Genomic DNA, 10,962 nt, shown 5'->3' with positions numbered 1-10,962 from the left:
AAAGCATCTGACATGAGGTTTATTGCTGTACTTTACAGCGCCTTTCTTATCTCGCTATCATGAGATTATACAACGTCTGCTAAAGCTCAAGTACATATCAAGTGAATTGATAATCATTCAATCAAGTGAAGCCATAACCTTGAACAGAATCCCTGCAAGCAATGATAAGTGAAGCTCTCGCTCTGGAAAAACTGTGAAAACTGCAATGGCGGCTGCCATAAACATGACTACATGCTATCGACTGCTCCTGTACACAAGAAACTGCAGTTTATTTTCCTATTGCACTTACATTAGGTTCACGGTGTGTTTTTCCATCCGTGTCAGGCTGGCTTCACACTACATTTTTGCAATCCGTTTTTTCCATCCGTTTTTTGCAAAAAACGGATGAAAAAACTTATGCATGTGTGTGCATCCGTTTTGATCAGTTTAAAAAAAATGGATCCTTTTTTTAATGGACACAAAAATTAGGTCGAGTACGCTTTGATCAATTTTTTTTTACAATGGAATTCAAAAGAAAACGGATGCACACACATGCATACGTTTTTCATCTGTTTTTTTGTTGCATAAAACGGATGGAAAAACGGATTGCAAAAATGTAGTGTGAACTCAGCCTAAGCTAAAAGGGGGGAAAAAGTATGGTACAAATGGATGCTGCAGAATCCGTTACCCATTGACTTACATTGTAAAAAAAAATAAAAAAAATGCGTAGAAACAGATCCATTTCATACATACATACAAATAGTGCTGCCCACGTTTTTCCTGTACGTAAACATACTGAAACAGTGGAACGGATGGAAGAACACACTGTGCACCCTGCCTGACTGGTAAAAAGGGATTTTCAAATAATAAATAATACATTTTTTTCTGGCAAAAATGGAGGCGGCAACGGCTTACCTTGGTGTAACTGTGACCGGCCTAGCGGCGATGCCCAGAGGAGATTGCCCAGCAATAATCTGACACATTCCATGCAGCTGGATGGAAGGGGCACTGAAAGCTTTGTGGTTGTAGTAGCACATACATGGGTGCACAGAGCTTAGTGGTTCTCAGTAAGCAGCACAGTCTTTAAAGGGGTTATCCAGTGGTACAAAAACATGGCCACTTTTCCCCCTCTCGTCTCCAGGTCGGGTGCAGTTTGCAATTAAGCTCCATTTACTTCAATGGAACTGAGTTCCAAACTCCACCCAATCTGGAGACAAGAGAGGGTGAAAAGTGGCCATGTTTTTGTACCACTGGGAAAACCCCTTTAATGGGAAACTAACATAAGGTTCACAGATACAAAACTGATTGTATGGGGTTACAGGGGTAATGACGATTGATGATGATGATTACCTCCTGTTCACTTATTCTCAATATACCGTTAAAGAGTACCTGTCATCAAAAAAAACTTTTGACGTTTTATCAGGCATAGACAAAGCATAAAATTGCCAGCATATCCAATACAACTATTTACACTGTGCAGGTGCATGCTGCCATGGCTCAAGTACAAGCACAAAAACAGCAGAGACTGCATTCCATATACAAGGCCATAGTGATTCCTGTTCCTTGGTGCTGTTGAAACTTTCTACTTTTGGTGATGTCATCGGGCATTTCAAAAGTTATTTATCACAGTGGGTATCACTGCTAAGACCCACTTTGATCAGGAGATATAGTCGATGAGAGAGCACGGCAGCAGTGCCACAGCTCCTCAGCCGTATCTCCATAACCACTTACTATGACCATGTAAGTCTATGAGACTACATGGTCATAATTAGTGGCCAGCTGGGTAGTGGTGCTGCTGCCGTACTCTCTCCCTGACTATATCTCCTGATCACAGTGGGTCTTAGCAGTGAGACCCGCTGTGATCAATAAATTTTGAAATGTCTGATGACATCACTAAAAGTAGAAAGTTTTAACAGTACCAAGGAACAAGATTCTCTATGGCCATGTATATAGATTGCAGGATGCAGGCTGGTATGCCAACAATGCCCAATGTAGGCATATATGAAGGAGAAGGTCCAACATCATCCGTAGTATGATTCAATCCAAGTTTATTTCATACAATCAGGTACAGCAAAGCAACGTTTCGACCCCTGAAGGGTCTTTGTCAAGCACTTGGTCTTAATCATACTTACATATGCTGTTGGACCTTCTCTTTCCTATGCCTGATGACATGTCAAAAGTAATTTTTGATGACGTACTAGGAGCACTCTCCAATCTGTATGGCCACTATGTGTATGAAAGGTGCACCACATTATATTCCATACTTGCTTGGGCATGTGTAACGTGTAGGGTGTGTATCCCCTGTATCATGATTCAATAGACTGCAATGCTTTGTTGTGAATTCTTCATAGTGGATTAGATACCATATTCTCTTTGGGATTATTGTGCTTCTTTCATTGCACATTGTCTCTGCATTAAAGTAATGACAAGTTCCCTTTAAGTACAACAAATGAAATGAAGATATGCATTTTGAGGAAGGTAGGTTTTTCTTTTTATTCTTTGGGTATATTTGGTTATTTTTGGATAAGCCCACTTTGGTAAGTTAAGTTACATGGCCCTGCTTAGTTATAGGTGTTATTATTACTAATGAGCTATATAATGTCGTATTACATGGATACTACACAAAAAGTGTCACGTATGGAAAAACTATTTATTAAAACCCTATTTTACACAAGCAATTATTTATTTACAATAATACAAAACGTAAAAAAAAAACAAAAAAAAAAACGGCACACAAGAAATACCAAAGATTATCTATAGCCGATGCTACAGATGCGGATAACATTATTATTTTATTTTTTATTTTTTTTGTTCAAGAAAGACCACAATAAAGACCACCTAGCAGGAGAACATCTCCGCTTGCTATTGCCTGTAGACCTTAGAAAAGATTCCGTCACCACATTAAAAGGTGTCAGCCTGCTACACAAGCTTTAATATTTCTATATCCTCTTTTCTTTTTTTTTCTTCTTCAAAGTTCCCCCATTTCAGTTATACCTTTTTTTACACCTGATATGTAAATCAGACATGTAGTTTTCACATAAATGCTAAATTGACAACATATCGGGGGACATTTATGAAGTATGAGTACGCCGGTCTTAAATTAGGCTCCACCGAATCCACTAAGAGTTGCATGCCTCTTAGTGAATCCGGCCTGAGCAGGTGTAGATTTCTGCCATGATTTAAGCCTGTAAATCATGGTAAATCAAGGGTGGAGAGAGGCCATGCCTTGCCGCGCACCTTCTCCCTGGCATACGCCCGCCCCCCCTATCATGTATATTTTTATTAAATGTATAAACTGACACCAGTGTTAACTAGGCATGAATTTCCCAAGTACTGACACTGTCTAGTTAGTGTACAACAACCTGTAATAATCTATAAAATACCACATGCTGTGAAAAAAAGGGGAAGATCAGGTAAAATGAATATGGGATTTATGGGTAGGGGGTTCTTCTCCTACAGCAGTGTTGGAGTAGCTGCAATAGAGTGATTCCGCAATATCTGTAAGATACCGTGCGATCCTGTTTTTTTCTTTACACAGTGGGGCTAAGACCTCAATGGTAGAAGGCACACGTAAGATGGAGAAGCTCAGTGATCAGAGGAAATACTGTAGTCTGGACCAGGAATGGGGAACATTAGACCCTCCAGCTGTTGCAAAACTACAATTCCCATCATGCCTGGACAGTCAAAGCTTTAGCATTATGGGAATTGTAGTTTTGCAACAGTTGGAGGGCGGAAGTTTCCCCATTTCTGGTCTAGAGAGTCCTGTATGACTGGGTAAACTGCTCAAAAACTAACAGTTCATATTTTTTTCACCATAAGCTGCTGTTCCCTCTGTGTGAAGAGACAGAGAGATCATAAGCTATATTACAGATACTTCAGGATCTTGCTAGTTAAGATGTGTGCCACTGTCCTCTCTATGGCCAGCACCCTTTCTCTCTATGGACAGTGTCAGTGATAATAAACATTGATTCAATAATTATCCAATACGAGCAAACCATGACCAGTTATATCAAGAGACTTGGATCTCTGCAAAACCCTTTACATACATTTACAGGGGAGTATACAAAGTGGGTGAACATAGGCTGGTCTGACATGTCACTGTGCGCATCGTCTGGTTTATACAACCCATCAATTCAAAATAGCGTCCCTGACCATGCGCTGATCATACAGGGAAGCCAACTGCTCAGTTCCCCTAAACCAGTGAATCCATTGGTCAGTGCTCATTTCACTAGCTGGGACACATATGGGCATACAGATATTAGTTCTGACCTTTAATATGTAACCTTTACATAAAAACCCTCTGTTACCCTTCATGTGCTTTTTTATTACTTTATCATAGTTATCTTTAGTATAAATGATAAAGTAGGTCAAGACATGATCATACTGGTTATTGCTATGTGTCTGTCCCCTTCCTTATAACGGATATATTAGGCTGATAATAGGCTGTGGGAAAGCTCAGATAGTGCCGTCTCAGTTGCAGTAATAATATTAAGAACATATCAAGCTTCTGATTACTCAATTGCCCAAATTCAGTTTTACAGATAGAAAATCAAACAAGTGCAGGAAAATGTGCCCGGTCAGGGTTTTCTCTGCCAGAATCCAGTAGAATCCAGCAGCAATGAGCAGGGAGTGGACTATAGGATTTGGCTTGATAGTGAGTTTCAAATGAGCGGTAACTGTCAGAGCTGTGCAGGAATACAGAGCATCTGACTGGGTTAAGGTCAATGGACCTGAACATTTAAATTAAAGAACATTCTAGAACAGGCATGATGGGTTCACATGGATTTATACTGTGTACACTGGACCCTCACTAAAACGGTCTTATATATCGGTTAACGGTTATATAATATAATCACTTTAGTTGCTGTATTATTGAATTGTATTTCAAGCAATTGTTTAAAATATTTTAGTTAATATTTTTAGAAGGGAAGAAATATATATAACATTGTCCCTGTGGCTGCAGAAGGATGAAGACATCTACTGTATGAAGAATCGGACCATTCTGAACTGTATGATTGGAATAACCTTTTCCTTTGCACCTGATTTTACTGGGTCCAATATGTGGAAACTGACAAATACAGATCCCTGATGTCTTCTTAAACTACAAATGGAGCCTTTCGCTCTAACACAAGAAGGAAGAATTCATGTATTTTTTCTCTATTTTACTGCTATATTTTGCTTTTATTTTACTGTGTGTAAACATAGCCTTAGGGAGCGTTCACACGTAATGGATCTGAAGCGGTTTTCTTGCTGCGAATTCACAGCAAGACCCATCCACGCTGTTAGTATGTCCGCAGCCCGCCCAGTTAACCCCCCAGCCGCTGGAGAGCATACCTCACCTGGTCCTCGCTCCGGCTAGCTTTGGGGCTCGTGGCATGTCCCGCTTGGTCAATCAGTGTGCTGCCCCGCCGCAGCGCACTGATAGGCTGAGAGGGGCTTGAAGATGCCGGGAGCCCCGAAGCAAGCCGGAGCGGGGAGCAGGTGAAGTATGTGCTCCAGCAGCCGGGGGGTTAACAGGGCGGGCTGCGGACATACACACAGCGGAATGCGGGATCCCGTTGCAAGTTTCTCGGTTTCTGGTTTCTCGGGCTTGGCGCAGTATTTAAAGTAAATGACCTGTTTCATCCCGTTTATAAACATGCTAGGAATCAAAATTTTACAACGGACGTAGTTCCACGACTAGCCCATACGATCGTAATTCTACGGCCGTAGTTTTGGTCGCAAAAGTCCGGCCGGTAAAAACAACGGCCGTTATTTTACGTAGTGTGAACATAGCCTTAGGGTGCTTTCACACGTACAGGATCTGCAGCAGATTTGATGCGGATCCTGTACGTGTGAACACGCCTTTAGGCCGAGTTCACACACAGTATGACAGCGGCTGTTCTGTGACACGGCCGGGCCATAGAGCGATGGCTGTCTGTGTCTGTGTCCGGGCCGGATGAGCTTAATTTCTTTTGAATTTGGATGCAACCACATTCGGTTGTGCCCGCACTCCAATTATGCATAGCAGACAATGTAAAGTGCGTCCGGAGTCAGTTTTGTGCGGCCGTTATTCAATGAATAGTGGCCGCACAAAACTGACATGTCAGTTTTTTTGTGCGGCCGCACGGAATCCCAGTCTGAGTGTATATACACTCTGTTCGGGATTCCATAGACTTCAATGCAATCGGCAAATTCATTAAATAATGTTCTTGGTTGCAAACCTGCAATTACGGCCGTTGTTTAATGAATTTTTATGTTGTGTGAACATAGCCTTAAAGTGAATCCGTTAGCAAATTTGACCGCTGAGGAGCAGAAATAAGCTGTTAAATAATGGGGCAAAAACACAAATGTCACCTTTTCTGGCTGACAGCCTTCGCAGAAGTCATAAAATAATTTCAGAAAATAGAGTTTCTATTCTGGGCCAAGGAGGCAGGACCAAGTGCTTCTCCAAAAGAAATAAAAAAATTACAGGAAAAAAATAAAAAAGTGCATAAACTATATGACTTTACGGTGATTTCATACAAGGCACCTGGGAAACAATAACATGGGACTATGCATTGCATTTTTCTTGAACAGTAAACAAATCCTTAGGGCATATCCATATATTTAATCTGTACACAGAAGTGAATGAGTCCTTAAAATTAGAACTTAAAAATGTTAGTAGAATTTTTTCCTTATATTTCCACCTACATAAGGAAAGCTGAAGTGCTAACAACTAGAGCTGAGTGAACTTCAAGAACACTGGGGTTCATCACTTGATTAGTGGTAGCTGCTGAAGTTATATGCAGCCCTAAGAAGCCCTGGAAAACATGGATACAGGCTGTGACGCAGCCAGACGAAGCGCCGGGCGTGAAACGGGCCGTCGCTGCAGGGTGTACCATGTTTGCACTCTCTCCATTGCTTGTATAATGGACTTTACAGTTAAATGGCCTTTCACTTAATGGCCTTTCACTTAAAGATTGGCAACTGAAAACTGGTGAGTGCCACCTCTTCTATTCTTTATATTGTTTACTCAGGCTGTATCCATGTTTTCCAGGGCTCCCTGAGACTTGCATCCAACTTCAGCAGCCACCACTAATCAAACGATGAACCCAAGTGTTCTCGAAGTTTGCTTAGCTCTAGTAACAACTGTTCCAGCGTGTAGCCAAACCACAGTGCAATGATGTGATGTGATGTGCACAAACGTAGTTTCAAATGTAATTTCAAAACATACAGTAATCTCACTTTATATAATAGGAATATTTTCCATTTGAGAAGATAGATATCACTATATAAAAAAAAAAAAAAAAAAAAAAATTTTTACATGCTCATCAATAAGGATGAAGTCGGGTTATTTTCTCTTGGTTATAATTGAGCCTTTTGGGGGACTGTGTTTTTGTTACTTGCGATCTGAACTAGGGGTTCGGTTTCTCCCCTTCACTTGTTTGACACGTGCGTAAGCTGCTATGGGTGAATTGTCAGGCGGTAACGTAACAAGGTTTAGAGAATGGAGTGATCCTTTTCTTTCTTGTTGACCAATGGTGGAAGACTTCATTGGGTCCTTTGGAAATGTCACTGTATTTAGTTTGGGACTAGGAGGCCTACAGACGGCAGAGAAACAGAAAACAAATTGTTGCAAAAGTTAAAACAGAAAACCTACAATAAAAAACCCCAACAATTATACAATAAAGTTGTCACCTTTAGGGAAGGGGGGTGGTTTACAAACACAGCTTTAAGGGGAAGTTTTTAATTTCGTTTTTGAGCCAAAGCCAGAAGTGGATCCTAAGGAAATGGGGAATGTTAAAGGGGTTTTCCAGTCACAATGACCGACACTCTGCTGATTTACCCATTTAATGCTGCGTTTACACGGAACGATTATCGTGTGAATTTGCACGATAACGATCGCATTTGAGCGATAATAGTTCCGTGTAAACACTGCAAACGATCAAGCGATAAGCGAGAAATCGTTCATTTTGATCTTTGAACATGTTCTCAAATCATCGTTGGTCGTTCGCAAAAAATTCGCAGATCGTTTTGTGTGAACAGTCGTTCACCGATTTAACCTATAAGTGAGATAGGCTTAAGCGATCGCAAAACAATTTTTCCATATGATATATCGTTCCATCTAAACGCTGATCGTTATAAAAAACACATTGTTCTTTCTAAATCGTTAATCGTAAGATCGGGCGAATTATCGTTCCGTGTAAACGCAGCATTAGGCCTTATACTTTTCTTTCTTCCTGCTGTATCCACTTCTAGCATTGGCTTGGAAAAAAAAAAAGACTGAAAAACATACTAGAAACTACAGAACTTGCATCACTGTCTTTTTAGCAAATACTACAATGATCAAAATAGCAAATCACATATAAAGAAACAGACAGTGCAAAGTATGATGTTAAAGTGTCACTGTTGTTAGGAAAAAATCGGCCCGGGCCTGAGTGTCACATGATGAGTCAGGCTCCTAATGTAAGTCTATGGAGCCCGACTCTTTTACTGACATAACGGGGAGTGGAACACGCTGCAGTGCAGCTCTCTCCCCGCTCATTCTCTGAAAGCTCAGACCCGGAGCAATGATAACTTTTGACATGTCTCTATGACTTATGAAGGAAAGGATGCCCATAGCATCCACGGGTAGAAGCAAGTGTGTTTATTCACACATCAGGGTAAAAAACAGTCACGTTTTGACCTATTGGTCTTTCTCAGGCATCATGCTTGATAAAGCCCAATAGGTCGAAACGTTGCTGTTTTGTACCCTGATGTGTGAATAAACACACCTGCTTCTACCCGTGGATGCTGTGGGAATCCTTTCCTTCATAAGTCTATAGTGCCTACACCAAGGATTGTGGGCCCACCTGTGTGCATCCAGTATCTACTGAGTGGCCATACTTGAACTATTTCAGAATGTGCGGTTGGATTCTCTTTTTTTGTTTGGTGTGTCTCTATGATATGTCAAAAATGTTTTTCCAAACGACAGGAACACGTCAAGTCACAAAACAGCTTTGTATTAGGTACAGTAGGTAAAAGGTGACAAGATAACATCTGATAAAACAAACTCTTTCAACAGTGAAGGAGGTAACTGTACACATTATTGATCGCTACAGTAAACACAATATCTATTCTATGAAAGAGACCTTGACATTTTTTAATGTGATGTCAAAAATTACACTTTAGCAATTGCCATATTCTGAGATTTTATAAAGAAAATCATGATGAATGATGACATTTTCATTGCCCCATTAAAGGGGCTAGACCGTGTTGTCACAGAGAATTGTTTTATTGAAAACCCCTCTGAGATCATAAAAAGCCATTTGGTTGAGGCTCAAACAGTCTTTAATAAGCATTTAGAATAGGCTGAAGATAACAAAAGGGAGCCTTCCACATTCTGAAAATGGGAAGAGTACTGGTCGCATAGTTGCCAGGATATCCTCCGCTCAGTCGGGGTCCTAATTTATATCACAACTCCACACAATTAACAGGTAAACCATCACTGACGATAGGGATATACTTCAAGCTGTAATGGACTTTTACAAGGATACTCACTCCTTAAGATTGTCCTTTAGGGTATATGTTCGCACTAAGCAATAGGTGAGGAATTTCCTGCAAAATCTGTGCATATTCCGCTAGAAATTCTGCCTGTAAAATATGTACAGAGCAATGTCCCATTGTGTTCAATGGTATTTCCGCTCTGTTGTTCACACGGCGGAGTTTACGCAAATAATGTTCTACTGTATGCCCATGCACTACTGCAAGACACATTGTCAAGAGTCTGCTGTCACATCCTTTCCCACTTAAAGGGGTTGTTCATCAATTTTTTTAAAATTTCAACTCAACTGGTGCCAGAAAGAGCCAGAGATTTGTAATTTACATCTATTAAAAAAATCTCAAGTCTTCCAGTACTTATCAGTTGCTGTATGTTCTGCAGGAAGTGGTGTATTCTCTACAGTCTGACACAGTGCTCTCTGCTGCCACCTCTGTCTATGTCAAGAACTGTCCAGAGAAGTAGCAAATCCCCATAGAAAACTTCTCCTGCTCTCCAGACTAAAAGGATAAACCACTTTCTTTAAGGGGTACCAGGCAGGGGTGTTTGAATACTGTTATCCAGTACTGTTTCAATAATGTGTTAAAGTGGGTATGGAAATAAGTAAAATCTTTTCTAAAATGTGAAGCTTATACTGACTATACCCCCATATGGAACAATCCAGACTCCCCATACCTTTATGGCCTGGATGGGGCTAGATTCTGGAAAAGTAAAGATGTCTGGAGGATCTGGCAAATATATAGCAATGGTTCCTTTAAAACCTGTGGCCAACTTCAATCAGACTTTGAGTTGCTGTATGTACTTTGAGGAACCGAGTATATGGAATCACAACACCTATTGAGGCACCGAAATGTCTCCTGGGCCTGGTTACTACTAACACAGAGTCATCAGGGATTTAAATCGCTTCATATAGAATTCTTTACCAGGCACGCAAATGGATTGCGTGAGAAAGGGGTCTATATAAAGCGCAAAGCTAGATCTAAATTTAAAACCATATTGGGTCCGTGGAACGACTCCCTGGGACAGACATCCCGATTCATTTAGCGTACACCAATGGAGGCCTTCCTCTTTCTTTTTTTTTTTTTTTTTTTTTTTTTTTTTTTAAACTCTTTATTTAGAGAAAGAGCAGGGAAAACCAACAACACACTGGAGCGTCCAAACATGTAAGAGAATATGTGCTCGAGATCAACACAAATGGCACGGACATAACCAAAACAATATACTGTATAACAATTACATATAACAGAATACAGAGAGAAAAGGGATCACAGAGCAGTGAACCTTATACAAAACACACCAGGCATCGCCAGCATCCCCCACATCCCTCAATTTTTTTGGTTTTTCCCTTAAAGGAAAATAGAGTAAGGAAGAACAGGGACGGGGATCCTGTACCCTAAAAGGGCCCGCCCCCGGGGTCTAAGAGGGGACAGAGAAGGCCAGATGAGCCAAGAGAAAGTGAAGAGGGTCAAAGGGGGAAGAGGAGG

At 40.8% G+C, this 10,962-nt stretch overlaps 1 protein-coding gene across 1 annotated transcript in view; it reads right to left on the bottom strand.

Moving 5' to 3' along the window:
* Nucleotides 1–7,291: 7,291 nt before the first annotated feature.
* CCDC157 (coiled-coil domain containing 157) overlaps nucleotides 7,292–10,962 on the bottom strand; it is a 35,574-nt gene continuing 31,903 nt past the window's right edge. Inside the window, exon 11 of the mRNA XM_069964131.1 lies at nucleotides 7,292–7,541. Within this exon, the coding sequence (XP_069820232.1) occupies nucleotides 7,340–7,541 (202 nt within the window). The 3' untranslated portion in view covers nucleotides 7,292–7,339. The remainder of the gene's footprint in view (nucleotides 7,542–10,962) is intronic.

Source organism: Dendropsophus ebraccatus, chromosome 3 (assembly GCF_027789765.1).
Source record: "Dendropsophus ebraccatus isolate aDenEbr1 chromosome 3, aDenEbr1.pat, whole genome shotgun sequence".
Taxonomy (NCBI): Eukaryota; Metazoa; Chordata; class Amphibia; order Anura; family Hylidae; genus Dendropsophus; species Dendropsophus ebraccatus.
Note: the sequence above shows the minus strand (reverse complement) of the source record. Positions and strands in the feature narration are given on the sequence as shown.